Source organism: Eretmochelys imbricata, chromosome 5 (genome assembly GCF_965152235.1).
Source record: "Eretmochelys imbricata isolate rEreImb1 chromosome 5, rEreImb1.hap1, whole genome shotgun sequence".
Lineage (NCBI taxonomy): Eukaryota > Metazoa > Chordata > Testudines > Cheloniidae > Eretmochelys > Eretmochelys imbricata.
Genome location: NC_135576.1, coordinates 957108 through 975992, shown reverse-complemented (window position 1 = coordinate 975992; position 18885 = coordinate 957108). Strand labels below are relative to the sequence as shown.

At 65.4% G+C, this 18885-nt stretch overlaps 1 protein-coding gene across 1 annotated transcript in view; it reads right to left on the bottom strand.

Annotated features, from left to right (window-relative positions):
* NPR2 (natriuretic peptide receptor 2) overlaps positions 1-18885 on the bottom strand; it is a 56609-nt gene that overhangs the window by 13582 nt on the left and 24142 nt on the right. Inside the window, exons 3-11 of the mRNA XM_077818068.1 lie at positions 13877-13990; positions 6670-6805; positions 6295-6389; positions 5791-5923; positions 5186-5270; positions 2272-2392; positions 1325-1399; positions 1058-1234; positions 401-505 (exon numbers count right to left, since the gene is read on the bottom strand). Coding sequence (XP_077674194.1) covers positions 401-505; positions 1058-1234; positions 1325-1399; positions 2272-2392; positions 5186-5270; positions 5791-5923; positions 6295-6389; positions 6670-6805; positions 13877-13990 — 1041 coding nt within the window. The remainder of the gene's footprint in view (positions 1-400; positions 506-1057; positions 1235-1324; positions 1400-2271; positions 2393-5185; positions 5271-5790; positions 5924-6294; positions 6390-6669; positions 6806-13876; positions 13991-18885) is intronic.

Genomic DNA, 18885 nt, shown 5'->3' with positions numbered 1-18885 from the left:
CCCCCAAAATGGACTCGGCTGAGGGGTCCTGTTCTCTGCACCTACAAGCTCTGGTTTAGACCATGTTCCTGTTGTCTAATAAACCTTCTGTTTTACTGGCTGGCTGAGAGTCACGTCTGACTGCAGAGTTGGGGGGCAGGACCCTCTGGCTTCCCCAGGACCCTGCCTGAGCGGACTCGCTGTGGGAAGCGCACGGAGGGGCAGAGGACGCTGAAGGCTCCGAGGTCAGACCCAGGAAGATGGAAGCCGGGTGAGCTGTGTGTCCTGCAGACAGGCTGCTCCCAGAGAGGAGACTTCCCCAGAGTCCTGCCTGGCTTCGTAGGGAGCAGTTCCAGAGCATCGCTCGGGGACTCTGTGACACCCACCAGAACCAGCATCATTACACCCCAGCCCCTGTCACCTGCAGGCTGCCCCGCGGGCAGTATTCTGTCACAATGCAGACATTGGGCGGGTCGATGCAGGCGCCGATGAACCTGGTCAGGTGGTTGAACTGGATGTCCCTCATCTAGGGAGGGAAACAGAAGCAGGGACCCATCAGAACCTGGCGGGTCACCGCGCACCACCCAGGCCTGAGAGGGGATGGGGCCAGTCTGGTTGCTGCAAAGCTCTAGGCCGCACGCACTCTGGAATCAGAGCCGCACAACTTGCCCAATGGGAGCACAGCGATGGCTGTTCCTGGGCCCCGGCTCAGGCTCTGAGAGCCAAATTCGGGCTGGATGATAAAATGGGGCGTGTGGAGTTCTGGGTGGAGCAGGGAGGTGGGTGCATCTGCCCGTGTGCGTTGCTGCTTGTGTGCCCCCCACATGGACACGTGTCTCTGACATGTCTCTGGCACCTTGTGCCATGTGGGACCCACCAGGCTCCACAAGGCACCTCATTGTGAGCTGAGCACGGCCAGGCAGAAGTGGTGCCAACCAGGGCTCTGAGCCATGCCGCGCTCAGCCAGTGCTGGGAAGCCCCCGCCAGCATCACCTCACCCGTGCCCCAGCACAGACCCCTGGGCCCCCCATCACCTCCCCGGCCGGGAGCCCAACCTGCCCGGCTGCCCAGTACATACGTGTTTGAGTTCGAAGAGCACCTGCCTCGTCAGCTCGATCCGCTTCTTATTCACATGCTTGATAGCCACCACGTTCCCCTGGGGGCCAGGGACAGGGACAGGGTCAGCGCCGCACGGGCGGGAAGTCAATGCAAGGGGACGGGGCAGGCGCGGATGCCTATTGAACACCACGTTCCCCTGGGGGGTAGGGACAGGGACAGGGTCAGCGCCACACGGGGCGGGAGGCTCAGTGCAAGGGGACGGGGCAGGCGAACACCAGGGACTCACCTTGAAGTGGCCAGTGTTGGCAAAGATCTGGTATTTGCCATGGGCCGTCATCAGGGAGCCGTAGCTGGAGCCGCGCTGGGAGGGAAGAAGGCAGTTAGGAGAGCACGGCAGGGAGAGAGTGGGGGGCAGGGGTGTGGCCTGGGGGCGCTCTGGGCTAGGGGGTGGCATGAGGGCCAGGGGGCAGCAGGAAGGGCGGGGGTAAGGCATGGACTGGCTTGGTGGGTGCCTCGCGGTGAAGGGTGAGTTATAAGAGCCACATGGGGATGGCTGGGGAGGCGACGGGATAGTACCTAGAAAGGTTCTATGGGGGATGGCTGAGGGAGCGTATAGGGCACGGTACAAAGGGCAGGGCTCCACAGGAGAGGGGCCGAGGCCTAGGGGCTCTATAGGGGAGGGGCCGAAGCGTCTGGGCTCTATGGGGGAAGGGGCCGAGGCGTCCGGGCTCTATGGGGGAAGGGGCCGAGGCCTAGGGGCTCTATGGGGGAAGGGGCCGAGGCGTCCGGTCTCTATAGGGGCGGGGCCGAGGCGTCCGGGCTCTATAGGGGAAGGGGCCGAGGCGTCCGGGCTCTATGGGGGAAGGGGCCGAGGCCTAGGGGCTCTAGGGGGAAAGGGGCCGAGGCGTCCGGGCTCTATAGGGGAGGGGCCGAGGAGTCCGGGCTCTATGGGGGAAGGGGCCGAGGCCTAGGGGTCTATGGGGAAGGGGCCGAGGCGTCCGGGCTCTATAGGGGAGAGGCCGAGGCGTCCGGGCTCTATGGGGGAAGGGGCCGAGGCCTAGGGGCTCTAGGGGGAAAGGGGCCGAGGCGTCCGGGCTCTATAGGGAAGGGGCCGAGGCGTCCGGGCTCTATGGGGGAAGGGGCCGAGGCCTAGGGGTCTATGGGGAAGGGGCCGAGGCGTCCGGGCACAGGGATGGCTGGAGGCGTGGGGCGTAGGGGGATGCGGGTTCTCACCAGCGACAGGGTGAGCCGACTGCCCGCCCCCTTGTAGTTGCGCTCGGCGTTCCCGAACTGCAGCTCATCCCAGCGGATCCTCCACAGCATGCTGGCCAGCTCCTTCTCCAGCAACAGCTTCCTGGGGAGCACAGGGTGTCAGGGAAACCCCCGGATCCCCGCGCTCACAGGTGACACGTCTGTGTGTGTGTGGGGGGGGGCTTGGCCTGGCGTGTCCCAGAGGGTCCAGCCCCAGGGACTGCCCGGGGTGCAGTGAGACCCTTGTGCCACGCAGCCCCCTCCAGCCCCTCTCGGGGCTCTGTCCAGTCACACTGGGCGTGCGCGCAGGAGATTCACCGTGCGTGTGCAGCGCACTATGCTGCGTGTGCTGCACGCCCCTGCAGTGGAGCACAAAGCCTGTGCACATGTAACGTGGGGTGGGGGCCCGTGACCATTAGCCTCAGCACCGGGGTGTCTGAGGCAATGGGGCGCTGCTCCCTGGGAGCAGCCCCCTCCGGAGCCTCCTGTGGGATCCCTGTGGGGGACCCAGTCACCCTGCGCTGGGCGTCTCGGGGATGCCGGGGCTCGGTGCCGACCAGACGGGAGCCGGGGGCCAGCGCGCGCCTCAGGGAATCGGGTGGTGCAAGCGGCAGGCTCACCGCTGGAAGGGCCCCGGAAAGCCCTGGCCACAGCCTCCCGGCCCCTGCACCAGTGCTGTGACGCCAGCCAAGGCCTTCCCAAGCAGCCTTCGCGGCCTCTCTCCCACAGGCTGGAGGGTTCCTGCCCTCGGGGGGAGCAGCTCTGCCCCCCAGCAGGCACCACCCGGTGCTCCTGGCAGGTGTGGGGGTGGGGACGGGACTTGGACCAAGTTGGGCACTACCAAAAATTATACAAACCTGCCGCCCCTGACTGTGCCGGGGGGAACACCAGGCCAGTGGCTTGGATACCGCGGGGCGGGAGGCAGGCTGGTGGCTCGGACGCTGTGCCGGGAGGGAGCGCCAGGCCAGCAGCTCAGATACTGCCCTGGAGGGTGCCAGGCTCATGGTTTCCCAGTTGAGACGTAGTGGGATGGTGCCATGGGGCTGAGCTCCCCGGGAGGCTCGGGGGTTAATACAGAAGCTCTGAGCAGAGCGATTCCCAGAGGAACCCGGCTGCCGGAAGTGAAGTGCTCTGGAAGGTGGGCGTGCCCCCAGGCTGGGCAGTGTGGCCTGGAGCCGGCCGGGCGGAGGACCCAGAGCTGCCCTCCGATGGGCAGCTGGTATCAAGGGACCTGGCCGTGCTGGGTACGGCTGCTCCCCCCCACAGCTCCCTCCCCACTGGGGCTGCCTGGGCAGAACTGCTGGCTCAGCAATCACAGGGTAGGACATTCGCCCAGGAGTGCCCAGGACAGGACGACTCTGCCACCAGCCAGGCCCTGCGCCTTGGCGCTCTGCAGATGGGACTGGCTGGGCCAGGCACCGAGCACCCAGGGCACGGCAGAGCCACCCCCACTCCCGGGCCCCCTCCTGGGGGCTCCGTTATACAGGCCCCTCTGCCTTTGGCCTCTGCTAAGTGCCAGTGGGGAGGGGGCTGCTGAGGACCCACCCCACCGCACCCTGCACACGTGCCCTCCAGTGCACACGCACTGGCTGTGATCCAACCGGGGTGGGACACCAGGCTCCCTTGGTGTTCCTGGCAGCAGAGCGCCAGGCTGGGCCCCGGGAGCAGGGTGCCATGGCTGGGCCCCAGGAGCAGGGTGCCTGGGTGGGGCTCTGGGAGCAGGGTGCCATGGCTGGGTCCCGGGAGCAGGGTGCCATGGCTGGGTCCCGGGAGCAGAGCGCCATGGCTGGGCCCCGGGAGCAGGGCACCAGGCTGGGTCCCGGGAGCAGGGTGCCATGGCTGGGTCCCGGGAGCAGGGTGCCATGGCTGGGTCCCGGGAGCAGGGTGCCATGGCTGGGCCCTGGGAGCAGGGTGCCTGGGTGGGGCCCTGGGAGCAGGGTGCCATGGCTGGGTCCCCGGAGCAGAGCGCCAGGCTGGGTCCCGGGAGCAGGGTGCCAGGCTGGGCCCCAGGAGCAGAGCGCATGGCTGGGTCCCAGGAGCAGGGTGCCATGGCTGGGTCCCGGGAGCAGAGCGCCTGGCTGGGCCCCGGGAGCAGGGTGCCATGGCTGGGTCCCGGGAGCAGGGTGCCATGGCTGGGTCCCGGGAGCAGAGCGCCATGGCTGGGTCCCGGGAGCAGGGTGCCATGGCTGGGTCCCGGGAGCAGGGTGCCATGACTGGGTCCCGGGAGCAGAGCGCCAGGCTGGGTCCCGGGAGCAGGGTGCCATGGCTGGGCCCCGGGAGCAGAGCGCCATGGCTGGGTCCCGGGAGCAGGGTGCCATGGCTGGGTCCCGGGAGCAGAGCGCCAGGCTGGGTCCCGGGAGCAGAGCGCCAGGCTGGGTCCCGGGAGCAGGGTGCCATGGCTGGGCCCCGGGAGCAGAGCGCATGGCTGGGTCTCGGGAGCAGGGCGCCAGGCTGGGCCCCGGGAGCAGAGCGCCATGGCTGGGTCCCGGGAGCAGAGCGCCAGGCTGGGCCCCGGGAGCAGAGCGCCAGGCTGGGCCCCGGGAGCAGGGTGCCATGGCTGGGTCCCGGGAGCAGGGTGCCATGGCTGGGTCCCGGGAGCAGGGTGCCATGGCTGGGTCCCGGGAGCAGAGCGCCAGGCTGGGCCCCGGGAGCAGAGCGCCAGGCTGGGCCCCGGGAGCAGGGTGCCATGGCTGGGCCCCGGGAGCAGGGCGCCATGGCTGGGTCCCGGGAGCAGAGCGCCATGGCTGGGCCCCGGGAGCAGGGCACCAGGCTGGGTCCCGGGAGCAGGGTGCCATGGCTGGGTCCCGGGAGCAGAGCGCCAGGCTGGGTCCCGGGAGCAGGGTGCCATGGCTGGGTCCCGGGAGCAGGGTGCCATGGCTCGGTACAGCCATCTCACCTGAAAATCAGGAAGCTGGAGATTCCAAACATGACGAGAGTGAGGCCGGTGCCCAGCGCCACGATGGCCAGCGTGGAGAGTGGGGCTGGAGAGAGCGGAGAGCTCGTTAGAGGGGACAGGACTCCCCACACGGCCCCCAGGCCCTGTCCTGATCTGTCAAATGCTCAGCCCTTCTCTCGGGGCACCCAGCATGTGCTGCCCGGTGCCCGATGGACCCAAACCCCAGCCCTGAGGGCAGCAGCCAGAGACCTGACAGAGCTCCCCATGCTCAGAGATCAGGGGGTGGATCCGGGGAAGGGGAGGCGTGTCAACCCGTAAGGAGAGGTGGGGGGCTCAGGAGGGCGGGCAGCCCCAGACCTGGCAGGGGAGCAGGAGGCCTGCAGCCCCAAGGCTCCCGGCTTAGCTGGGTATTTTCCTGTATGTGGGGCAGGCGCCTTCCAGTCCAGACGCTGCTGGGGCAGAGCGATGCAGGGCCCCGACCCGCCCATCCCCAGGGACAGGCTGAATGGGAGGCAGGGATGCCAGGGGCTCAGGAGAGAGGCCCAGCAGGATGCAGACTGCCCAGGGCAGGGGTGCAGGCCCAGGCAGCTCCCCATCACACCCACTTTTATCACAGGAGGGATCATCCACATCGAAGACGCAGGGGGGGTTGTCGAGGGGGGGGACCCCCTTCACCCAGTGAATGGGCCTCCCCAGCCAGTTCAGCTTCTTCTCCGCGCCCGCGTAGTGCCCTGCCACCTGCACGGAGAGAGGGCACAGCCGGGCCTCTGCGGGGCTGCTCCACAGCGACCCCTCCCACACCAGGCCACCAGCCCCCCCCAGGCCCATACCAGCACATCCCCCACCCCTCTACGCACCCCCTTCCTTGACGAGCAATCCCCCAACAGCCCAGAGCACGGGAGTCACTAAGCCTCCCCCTCCCCCCATGCACCCGCTTTGTCCCCCCAGATCCCTCCGACCCCTGCCGGGGGCACTGACCCTGCTGCATCTCCCTCCGCCAAACCCCATGGCAGGGTCAGCTCCTGCTCCCAGCCCTGCCCTGGAAGGTCGCTCCGCAGCTGGGACAGTCCTGTGGACTCTGGAGCCCCCCGGCTTGGGGCTGCACCCACCTCGTATTCCCCGCTCTCGGGGTCGCCCATCACCCACAGACTGAAGTCCGTGTCCCGGTCGTTGTTGCTGTCCATGCTCACGAGTCCGGTGACCCCTGGAAGGGAGGGGCAGGGGTGAGCAACCTGGGGCTGGAGAGGCAGAGGGAGGGGGTGGGGGTAGGGGTGCGGGGGTCCCCTCCTGACCAGTGAGCGCTCCGACGAGTGGCAACTAGTGTGCCAGGCCGGGCGCAGAGCCCGAACACACCCATGGGGGCCAGCACAGGCCCCGGCTGCCCTGGCAAAACGCTGCTGGGACAGTGAGGGGGAAGCGGCCCGTGCCAGCCAGAGCACCTGGGCTGGTATCTCCCTCCCCGCACAGGCTCCCCAGGCCGGTACCCTGGAACTTCCGGTCCCGCATCTTCTGCACGATGCGGGTGCCGTCCTTCTTGGAGCCGCCCTCGGCCAGCGTCTCGTTCAGTGCCATGGCGTAGAGCAGCACGCCATCGTAGAAGCAGCCGGCCACCAGGTTCATCTGCCCGCGGGAGAGAGTCATCAGAGCCCTGCGCCCGCCCCGGTGCCTGCACCAGAGACAGCCCCGTACCCGGCACAGCGCCAATCCCCGGCACAGCCTCCCAGCCCTGATCCCCTACACAGCCCCCCAGCTCTGATCCCCTACACAGCGCGTATAGCCCTGATCCCCTACACAGCGCGTATAGCCCTGCTCCGCGACATGGCCCCCCCAGCCCTGATCCCCGCCACAGTCCGTACAGCCCTGATCCCCTACACGGCCCCCGCAGCCCTGATCCCCGACACGGCCCCCCAGCCCTGATCCCCTACACAGCCCCCCAGCCCCGATCCCCGACACAGCGCGTATAGCCCTGATCCCCGACACGGCCCCCGAGACCTGATCCCCTACACGGCTCCCCAGCCCTGATCCCCTACACGGCCCCTCCAGCCCTGATCCGCGCCACAGTCCGTACAGCCCTGATCCCCGACACGGCCCTCCAGCCCTGATCCCCTACACGGCCCGTACAGCCCTGATCCCCTACACAGCGCGTATAGCCCTGATCCCCTACACAGCCCCCCAGCCCCGATCCCCGACACAGCGCGTATAGCCCTGATCCCCGACACGGCCCCCGAGACCTGATCCCCTACACGGCTCCCCAGCCCTGATCCCCTACACGGCCCCTCCAGCCCTGATCCGCGCCACAGTCCGTACAGCCCTGATCCCCGACACGGCCCTCCAGCCCTGATCCCCGCCACAGTCCGTACAGCCCTGATCCCCTACACAGCCCCCCAGCCCTGATCCCCTACACGGCCCGTACAGCCCTGATCCCCGACACGGCCCCCGAGCCCTGATCCCCGACACGGCCCCCCAGCCCTGATCCCCTACACAGCCCCCCAGCCCTGATCCCCGACACGGCCCCCCAGCCCTGATCCCCTACACAGCCCCCCAGCCCTGATCCCCGACACAGCGCGTATAGCCCTGATCCCCGACACGGCCCCCGAGACCTGATCCCCTACACGGCTCCCCAGCCCTGATCCCCTACACGGCCCCTCCAGCCCTGATCCGCGCCACAGTCCGTACAGCCCTGATCCCCGACACGGCCCTCCAGCCCTGATCCCCGCCACAGTCCGTACAGCCCTGATCCCCTACACAGCCCCCCAGCCCTGATCCCCTACACAGCGCGTATAGCCCTGATCCCCGACACGGCCCCCAAGCCCTGATCCCCTACACAGCGCGTATAGCCCTGATCCCCGACACGGCCCCCGAGCCCTGATCCCCGCCACGGCCCCCGAGCCCTGATCCCCTACACGGCTCCCCAGCCCTGATCCCCTACACGGCCCCTCCAGCCCTGATCCCCGCCACAGTCCGTACAGCCCTGATCCCCGACACGGCCCGTACAGCCCTGATCCCCGACACGGCCCCCGAGCCCTGATCCCCGACACGGCCCCCCAGCCCTGATCCCCGACACGGCCCCCCAGCCCTGATCCTCTACACGGCCCCTCCAGCCCTGATCCCCGACACAGTCCGTACAGCCCTGATCCCTGACACGACCCCCCAGCCCTGATCCCCGACACGGCCCCCCAGCCCTGATCCCCGACACGGCCCGTACAGCCCTGATCCCCGACACGGCCCCCCAGCCCTGATCCCCGACACGGCCCTCCAGCCCTGATCCCCGCCACAGTCCGTACAGCCCTGATCCCCTACACAGCCCCCCAGCCCTGATCCCCTACACAGCGCGTATAGCCCTGATCCCCGACACGGCCCCCGAGCCCTGATCCCCGACACGGCCCCCCAGCCCTGATCCCCTACACAGCCCCTCCAGCCCTGATCCGCGCCACAGTCCGTACAGCCCTGATCCCTGACACGGCCCCCGAGCCCTGATCCCCGACACGGCCCCCCAGCCCTGATCCCCTACACAGCCCCCCAGCCCTGATCCCCTACACAGCGCGTATAGCCCTGATCCCCGACACGACCCCCCAGCCCTGATCCCCGACACGGCCCCCCAGCCCTGATCCCCGACACGGCCCGTACAGCCCTGATCCCCGACACGGCCCCCCAGCCCTGATCCCCGACACGGCCCGTACAGCCCTAATCCCCGACACGGACGTATAGCCCTGATCCCCTACACGGCCCCTCCAGCCCTGTTCCCCGCCACAGTCCGTACAGCCCTGATCCCTGACACGACCCCCAAGCCCTGATCCCCTACACGGCCCCCCCAGCCCTGATCCCCTACACGGCCCCTCCAGCCCTGATCCGCGCCACAGTCCGTACAGCCCTGATCCCCGACACGGCCCTCCAGCCCTGATCCCCGCCACAGTCCGTACAGCCCTGATCCCCTACACAGCCCCCCAGCCCTGATCCCCTACACAGCGCGTATAGCCCTGATCCCCGACACGGCCCCCGAGCCCTGATCCCCTACACAGCGCGTATAGCCCTGATCCCCGACACGGCCCGTACAGCCCTGATCCCCGACACGGCCCCCGAGCCCTGATCCCCGACACGGCTCCCCAGCCCTGATCCCCTACACGGCCCCTCCAGCCCTGATCCCCGCCACAGTCCGTACAGCCCTGATCCCCGACACGGCCCCCGAGCCCTGATCCCCTACACGGCCCGTACAGCCCTGATCCCCGACACGGCCCCCGAGCCCTGATCCCCGACACGGCCCCCCAGCCCTGATCCCCGACACGGCCCCCCAGCCCTGATCCTCTACACGGCCCCTCCAGCCCTGATCCCCGACACAGTCCGTACAGCCCTGATCCCTGACACGACCCCCCAGCCCTGATCCCCGACACGGCCCCCCAGCCCTGATCCCCGACACGGCCCGTACAGCCCTGATCCCCGACACGGCCCGTACAGCCCTGATCCCCGACACGGCCCCCCAGCCCTGATCCCCGACACGGCCCGTACAGCCCTAATCCCCGACACGGCCCGTACAGCCCTGATCCCCTACACGGCCCCTCCAGCCTGTTCCCCGCCACAGTCCGTACAGCCCTGATCCCTGACACGACCCCCAAGCCCTGATCCCCTACACGGCCCCCCCAGCCCTGATCCCCGACACGGCCCGTACAGCCCTGATCCGCGACACGGCCCCCCCAGCCCTGATCCCCGACACAGTGCGTATAGCCCTGATCCCCTACACGGCCCGTACAGCCCTGCTCCGCGACACGGCCCCCCCAGCCCTGATTCCCGCCACAGTCCGTACAGCCCTGATCCCCTACACGGCCCCCCCAGCCCTGATCCCCTACACAGCGCGTATAGCCCTGATCCCCTACACAGCCCCCCAGCCCTGATCCGCGACACGGCCCCCCCAGCCCTGATCCCCTACACGGCCCCTCCAGCCCTGTTCCCCGCCACAGTCCGTACAGCCCTGATCCCTGACACGACCCCCCAGCTCTGATCCCCGACACAGCCCCCCCAGCCCTGATCCCCGACACGGCCCATACAGCCCTGATCCTCGACACGGCCCCCCAGCCCTGATCCCCGATACGGCCCCCCAGCCCTGATCCCCGACAAGGCCCGTACAGCCCTGATCCCCGACACGGCCCGTACAGCCCTGATCCCCTACACAGGCCCCCCAGCCCTGATCCCCGACACGGCCCGTACAGCCCCCCCCAAGCAGCTGCCGTCTCTCTGTCCAAGCTCCCAGTGGGAGGTGCCTGGGGCCTTCACACAGCAGGTGGGCTCCCCACACGTTCCCCAGGGCACCACCAGATCCCCTGGCTTGTCCTGGGCCACACCAGCAGGCAGCAGGGGAACCCACTCCAGCTCCACGGGGTCACACTTGGGGGGCAGCACGGGGCCCTTGGGGACAGCAGGGGTTGGGGGAGAGGACAGCTTCCCAAATCTCACTCCAGAGATTGCTTGGCAGAGAAGATCTGCCCCCAGGCACTGAGCCCTGGAGTTTCCTGGCCTCTGGCCCAGCTAGCCTGGCTCCCTCGCTGGAGCTGTCCCCAGCCCCAGCCCCTGCCCCTGCCCCTGTCATTGCCGTGCAGGCCGTGAGCTGGCTCCTTGGGAGGGGAGTGTCCGCGCCCGCCACTCAGGCAACCCCAGGGAGCGGGCGCTGCCCGACGCAGGGAGCCAGGCAGTGCTGCAGCCTGAGCGTCACCCATCACAGTGCTGCACCCATAACCTGGGGGACTGGGGTCTGCCGGGCAGGCACCCCAGGGCCCTGCCCAGCCCCACTGCAGCTGGCTGGGCTCCCAGCTCAGCCCAGCCAAACTGGGAGTGCCGCCAATCCAGCCACGCTCCAGAGACTCACCAACAGCAAGAGCAACCCCCGGCTCCAGGCCCCTGCTCCAGTCATTCCACAGCAGCCTTCAGCCCCGTCCTGGGGACCTCGGCCACCCACCAGCCCAGCCCCACGGGGAAGCTTCTAAAGGTCCGTCTCCACAGCAAAGAAACACCCACGACCGGCCCATGCCAGCTGACTGGGCTGCGGGACTGTGTCATGGCTGTGGCTGGAGCCCCGGGCTCTGGGCCCTGCGGGGTGGGAGGATCCCAGAGCTCAGGCTGCAGAATCCACACAGCAGGGAAACAACCCCGCAGCCCAAGCCCCATGGCCCAAGTCGGCTGGCACGGGCCAGCCAGGGGCTTTGCTTTGCCGTGCAGGCAGACCCTGAGACGACTACAGGCTCCAGCTTCCTGTCTGAGGAGTGACTCCCAGCCACCTGGCCACAGGGCAGTGGAGTCTGGGGTCCAGCTCAAACCAGGACCTTCACAGAATGGGGCTAAACCCCGAGAGTATCCCCTCTGCAGCACGGGCTGCCCTCATAGGAGGGATCTCAGCAAACGGCATCACCAGGCAATTCCCGTTGTTCACAAAGACACAGAGAAGTTAAGCAACTCATGGTGCTACCTGAGCCACAGAAGCCAACGCCCCACTGAGGAGCTGAGCCTGCCACAGCCCTGGGCCAGCCCCACGCCCCAAGGAGGGGACGGCAGCCCCCTCACTCAGGGCTCTGTCACTGCGAGGCACGGGTTCCTTCCAAACTGTTTTTAATCTTGTGCACGCATGTGAGTCTGGCTGGTTTCATTCACCACAGAAATAGCTGAGCCTTCCCTGGGCTTGCAGCCTCAGTGACACCTTGTGGCGGAGAGTTCCGCAGGTCGATCACACATAGTGCATTTCCTTTGATCAGCTGTAACGTTGCTGCCCCTTGGTTTCCCCGGAACTTCCTTGTCCTCGTGGCACGGGAGAGGGCTCTCACGAGCAGCCACCCCCGCCCCACGTGCACAACCGGCACTGTACAGAGCGACAGCCCAAGAGACTCCCGCTGCCGCGTGCCAGATTCGGCCGCACGCGTCGCCCCTTCCGTGTCCAGGAGGTTGTTAAGCGACACTCTCGGAGCCTTCCTAAACCCAGGCCCTGAGCAGCAGCCCTCAGCCTCCGCCTGCCTGCACCACAACCAGAGCTGTAATTCCGTGAGCCCTGCCGGCAGGGCCTGCCCACGCTGCCCTTGCAGGGGCCTCCCCAGGGCCAGTCCTCAGTGAGTGACAGAGCCTGGGGGAGCTCCCACGGCTGCTCGGGGCTGGCGGGCCAGAGACAGGGCTGGCAGCCATGGCTCTGCCTGGCCCCCGGGCTCCGGGACGCCGCGCGTGCGGAGCAGCTCACTGGCGTGTGCATGCATGCGGGTAACAGCAGGGTGTGTGCGTATGGCCACCGGGCACGTATGCTCAGTGTACGAGTGTGTAGGCGAGGGCGGCGTGCGTGTGTGCGTATAAGGGGAGGGCTGAGTGTGCAGAAGGGCAGCGCTCGTGTAGTCAGCGTGCGTGTGTGCGTGCACAAGGGCAGTGTGCGTGCACGGCCCGTAGGTGGGGCGTGCGCATAAGGGCAGCGCTCGTGTACAGTGAGTGGGCGTGCGCATAAGGGCACTTTGCGTGTGTACATGCACGTACGGGCAGAGTGCACGTGTACCGGCAGCACACATGCGTGTGAGGGCAGGGTGGGCGTGCGTAGGGACGGCGTGCACACACACCAGGTCAGCGTGTGTGTAAGGGCAGAGTGCACGTGTACCGGCAGCACACATGCGTGTGAGGGCAGGGTGGGCGTGCGTAGGGACGGCGTGCACACACACCAGGTCAGCGTGTGTGTAAGGTCAATGTGCACGTACGGGCAGTGCGTGTGCGTGTGCATAAGGGTCCGTGTGCAGGTGCAATCAGCGTACATATAAGGGCGGTGTGTGTGTACGTGTAAGGGCAGTGCCTGCGTGTACGTGTGTGTGCATACAAGGGCAGGGCTGTGTGTGTCAGGGCAGTGTGCACACGTGTAAGGGCAGCACGTGTGCATAAGGGCAGCGTACACACGTGTAAGGGCAGCGAGAGTCCGTAAGGACAGTGTGCACACGTGTAAGGGCAGTGTGTCTGTGTAAGGACAGTGTGCACACGTGTAAGGGCAGTGTGTCTGTGTAAGGACAGTGTGCACACACGTAAGGGCAGCGTTTCTTTGTAAGGGCAGTGTGCACATATGTAAGGGACTGTGTGTGTAAGGGCTTCCTACAAGTTCAACCAGTGCCATGCACGTGTGAACAAGACCCTGCAGCCCCACAGCCCAGACCTCAATGGCTGGGGCTCACGGAGAAGCACTGTCAGGAATGGGGGCTGGGTGGGGCCCCAAGATACCCCGCTGTGAACGAGGACTGGGCGGGGCCCCTAGAGCCCCCAGTGTGAATGGGCCAGGTGGGGCCCCTAGATCCTCCCAGCGCGAACAGGCCAGGCGGGGCCCCTAGATTCCCCTGGTGTGAATGGGGGCTGGATGGGGCCCCTAGATCTCCCATTGTGAACGGGGGCCAGGTGGGGCCCCTAGATCCTCCGGTGCAAACAGGCCAGGTGGGGCCCCTGCCAACCCGTGGCACAGCCAGAAGGGCCCTTTGCTTCTACCAGCCTGTTCCCTTCCTGCTCGGAGCCCCGGGAGAGGTTTCCCAGAGCGGGGCAGGTGGGTGGGATGGGGACTGGCCGGGACCCAGCTGTTTCCCAGCCGCCAGCACTCCCGAGTGGGAATCTCAGGGCCTGCGGGGGGAGGTGTGTGTGAGTGTGCGTGGGAAGGTGCCAGGCAGACAGCAGCCCCGGCACACGCACAGGCAGGCCGAGCCCACTTACCAGCGAGTAGCCGAGCTCCACCTTGAACTCCTCCTTGGCTCGCAGGATCAGCTGGGTCTGGAAGTGCTGGTACTCGGGGTTCTGGGGTTCATGGTAGGTGATCACCAGCACCGTCTGCAAGGCAAAGCACAGGCCACAGCTTCAGACCCAGCAGCGAGCCCACCCTGCTGGGGCCAGGGAGGAGAGGGAGACAGCCCCGCTCAGAGAGGGTGTTCTGTCTCAGGGCCCCAGGGGTGACCACATGGGAGTTTTCTGTAACATTTTTATGCAATCTATGTGTGCCTCAGTTTCCCCTGTGTGCTGCACTGTTACCTAGTGGGTAGAAAGGCTTGGTGCTCTCTGCAATGGCTCAGAGACTCATAGGATCATAGAATATCAGGGTTGGAAGGGACCCCTGAAGGTCATCTAGTCCAACCCCCTGCTCGAAGCAGGACCAATTCCCAGTTAAATCATCCCAGCCAGGGCTTTGTCAAGCCTGACCTTAAAAACCTCTAAGGAAGGAGATTCTACCACCTCCCTAGGTAACGCATTCCAGTGTTTCACCACCCTCATAGTGAAAAAGTTTTTCCTAATATCTAATCTAAACCTCCCCCACTGCAACTTGAGACCATTACTCCTCGTTCTGTCATCTGCTACCACTGAGAATAGTCTAGATCCATCCTCTTTGGAACCCCCTTTCAGGTAGTTGAAAGCAGCTATCAAATCCCCCCTCATTCTTCTCTTCTGCAGGCTAAACAATCCCAGCTCCCTCAGCCTCTCCTCATAAGTCATGTGTTCTAGACCCCTCATCATTTTTGTTGCCCTTCGCTGGACTCTCTCCAATTTATCCACATCCTTCTTGTAGTGTGGGGCCCAAAACTGGACACAGTACTCCAGATGAGGCCTCACCAATGTCGAATAGAGGGGAACGATCACGTCCCTCGATCTGCTCGCTATGCCCCTACTTATACATCCCAAAATGCCATTTGGCAACAAGGGCACACTGCTGACTCATATCCAGCTTCTCGTCCACTGTCACCCCTAGGTCCTTTTCCACAGAAAAAGGTGTGGATGGCTCCCAGCAGTCTGGGGCTTGGGCCCCATATCCAGGTAGTTTGTGAGACGACAATGGCAACCCCAGTCACCAGGACTTTGATACCTAGCAACCAGCGGCCATGGACGGCTACCTCTCACCAGGAAGCCAAGCAGCATTTGCCCAGCTGGAGAACAAAGGGCTGGGGAGGTGCCAGGGGCTGGTTTAGGGCTGGCTGTTGAGGGCTGGGGGCACACACCGACTGGGACACGGCAGTCAGGGGCTAGGTTTGGGGCTCTGGGCGGACCTGACCGGCTGGAACTTTCTAACCAAGGACTTTCCGTGCTGTGTGCGAGTCGACTAATGACCCCGACTGTCTGCTCACACTGGCTGTGTCTCTGCAGACGCTGGCAGAAGGCCACGCTGCTCCCCAAGATGGACAGGTCTCCCTCTCAGGGTCTGCCTCAGAGGGACTCGCGGAGCGGAGCTCACGGGGTGGAGCAGGGGGGCTGCAGGCCCAGTGGTCCTGCCGAAGGAGGCGGAGAGGCCGCGTGGCTCACCCTGGGGCAGAGTGACACCCTAGGGTGTCTGGCACAGGATGGGATCCTTGCAGAAGCTGTTCCAAAGCTGGGGTCATAGCACCGGTCCTGTGGGTCTGACACCATGTGTCCCCCTGGGGTCTCCCAGAATCCCCCCACGGGTGGGCGCCCACCGCCCTGTGTCCTGCTCACTGAAGCAGGAATGGCTTTTGTGGCGGCCCCCAAACCTGACCCCAGGATTGGACCTGGAAGCCCTGGTGCAGCCCCGACCCCTGACCCCCAGCCTGGCATCGGCCCAACCCTGACCCCCAGCCCTGACCGTGCATAGGCCCAACCAGTGATGAGCTGCCAAAATCTTAACAACCGGTTCCCTCCTCACCCCACGAGGGGGTCGTTGCCCAGCCCTGCCCCCCGGAACTCCTGCCCCATCCACCCCCCTCCCCTGTCCCCTGAGCCGGGCAGGAGGGTCTCGTGGGCCACCGTAGTGGGTGCCCACCCCGCCCCTAAGAGCCAGAGGCACCTGCCGGGGCGCGAGGTGGGGAGTCCCGGCGGTGCTTACCTGGGGCAGCTCCCGGAAAGCCTCCGGCAGGTCCCTCTGGCTCCTAGGGGCGGGGGAGCGTAGCTGGGGGGGAGCAGGGGCGGGGAGCTGCCGGTGGGGGCTCTGCACCCACCATATTTTCCCCGTGGGGGCTCCAGCCCCGGAGCACCCCCGGAGTCGGCGCCTAAGGTGCCACTTCTGGCCGGTGGTTAAATTTAGAAGCCTTTTTAGAGCCGGCTCTCCCTCGCGGAACCACCGGTTCTAAAGGGGCTTCTAAATTTAACCACCAGCTCCAGCTCACCACTGGGCCCAACCCCTGACCCCCGGCCCCGACCTGGCGTGGGCCCAACCCCTGATCCCAGCCCAGTGCCCGGCCTGTGACATGGGGGAATTTTGGTAATATTTTTATGATCCCCACGCGTGCCTCCATTTCCCTCTGGCCTTGGCGTGGCCAGGCACTGAGTGGAGGGCAAGAGAGGAGGTGCTGACTCAGCAGCCTGGCTGGAAACCAGAGTCATTAACGTGACTGAAGTCCACAGGTGTGTGAGGGGCAGCTCCGGAAAGCCAAGGCAGCCCCTTTGGCGGGAGCGTCGCACCGAGCGATAACAGCCGAGGAAGGAGATTCCCCTCCCTCTCTGCAGGGAAGCAGAGCAAAGCCCCGAGTGGAGCCCAGGGGACCAGTGCCAGGTGGTGGTGCTAAGAGCTGAGGGTGCAGAGACCCTGAGCACACACCTGGGACAAACAAGAAAGGGCGAGACAGCGAGCCAGGGCCCAAATGGATTCTACAGCAGCTTGGCTGGGTGTTGGCTAGACTGACCCATCTGAACCTCTGCATCTGTCTGCTGACCTCGGGACCTTCGCACGCTGTGCCAGGTGACTAATAAACTGCTGCCAGGTATCACCGAGCACGCCGTGCCCTGGGGGAGCTCCCTCGGAGGTCTGGCTCTGCAGGATTTTCTGCAGGGAACCTATAACGGGGTGGCTCACCCCTTAACAGGTGGAGAACTGGGGCTGGCCTACCCTGATTGCAGACTGAGCGCCCCCAAGAGGAATCAGGTGATGCCAGGAGAGAAGCAGCAGGAAGCTGCGGAGAAGGGGGAAGTCCAGGAAGTTGTGGTTATGTCTGCAGAGAGCAAGGCCTGTCTACACTCCAGTCAGGCTGATGTGAGCTGCCTTGTGTCGAACTAGCCAGGCATGTCTCGACACTTCCATTTCTATCCCGCCCACGCAAGCGCCCTGTTACAGCGACGCAGTTACACCGCCTCCCCGACGGGCGAGGTAGGTAGGTCAATGCAGCATGACGATGTTGACCCTAACGACCCTCCAGCTGCTGTCCCACAATGCCCAGCACAAGCACTCTGGTCACAGCCGTGAACTCGGCTGCCCAGGGGTCACAAAGACCGGAACCCACCTCCCTGTTGAAAAACCACCGGACATTTCTGAAATGGCTTTTCCTGGTTGCCCAGCTCGCCTAGCGGCTCTCCACTGTCGTGTACAGCCAGGTACTGGATCTCCCGGGCCTGTGGGGAGCACAGCCACGGACCAGCCAGAGAAACGTGGACAGTTGTGAGCAGATTGCTTGGGGGACGCAGGCGAAGGGGTACGGCAGAGACCAGCGGCAGTGCCGTGTGACAGCAGAGGAGCTGTGGTGGGTGTACCAGGAAGCCAGGGAGGCCAACAACCAATCCAATGCCAAGCCACAGACCCGCTGCTTATACAAAGAGCCGCATGCCATCCTCAGCAGAGACATACACACACACCCCCGCCAACCACCCTGGATGCCTCCAAGAGCCTGAGGCAGACCACTGCTGTCAACAGTGAGGACGAGGAGGAGGGACACGCAACTGGTGGGTCCTGCTACGCCACGAGCCAGGACCATCTGAGACTCCCCACAGGCCAGACAGTCCTGCCTGGATGCGCCTGATGCATGGGAAGGAACGTGAGTGCATTTCTCATGGAGTTTAAATGCAGTGGTGGTGACGGAGCGCACTGTTAAAGGACACAGCCAACCACTTCTTATTCGTTTACGCGTACTAGAAGAGGTAACGCACACCGACCAGAGGGAGAGTTGGTATCTGCTTTTCACTGCCCTGTAGAGTCAGGCAAGGGTGGCAGCTGGAGCAGCTTATTTATGTGCTCAGGGATGTTCCTTGACTCCTCCTTAGAGCTCTCGGTGAAACATTCACAGAGGTACTCTGCCATCCTCTCCCAAAAGCCTCTAGGGACGGCAGCCCGATCTCTTCCTCCACAGTAGGACCCCTTCCCACGCCAGTCTGCGATGAGCTCGCCTGGCGCCACTGCAGGAAACCGGCTTCGGGACACCAGCAGCCGCTGCGCTCTCTGTGCCTCTCGTGAGCGAGAGCTCCGCTGAAACCCCCAAGGCCCGTCGAGTGCCCGTCTTCAGTGCCATTGCCCCGTCTGTGTTTACAACTCTCTCCTCACTCCCTTGCCCCCCGGCCCCAGCCGCCAGGGTCCCCAGGGCTCCGAATGCAGAACAGAGCTGGGCACAATCTCTCCAGGCAGCAGTGAGAAAGCCTTGTTTAAACTGTTAGGGGAGCAAGGGGATTTCTGCACCTTTGCTTTCACTTGCCGTCGTGACAACGCTGACAAGGGTACCGCCACTGCGGCTTTGGGGGGAATGCCTGAGCCAGAAGAAGAGGAGAAAGAAGAGGACTCGGGATGCCATATCCAGTGAGATCCTGCAAGCCAGCGCTGCATCCGACTGTGAGCAGAGGGCCCCGAGAGAGAATACTGCAGACTGTATGGAGAAGGAAAAAGCAGACAAGAGAAAGGCCCCAGGGTCCCAGTAGGCCAAGGAGAGGGAGATGCACCAGGCCATAATGGGACTTCTCCGGCAGGAAACACAGATGCTGCAGACTCTTGTGGACATACAGGGTCAACAAGCCTGGGCTCTCCTCCC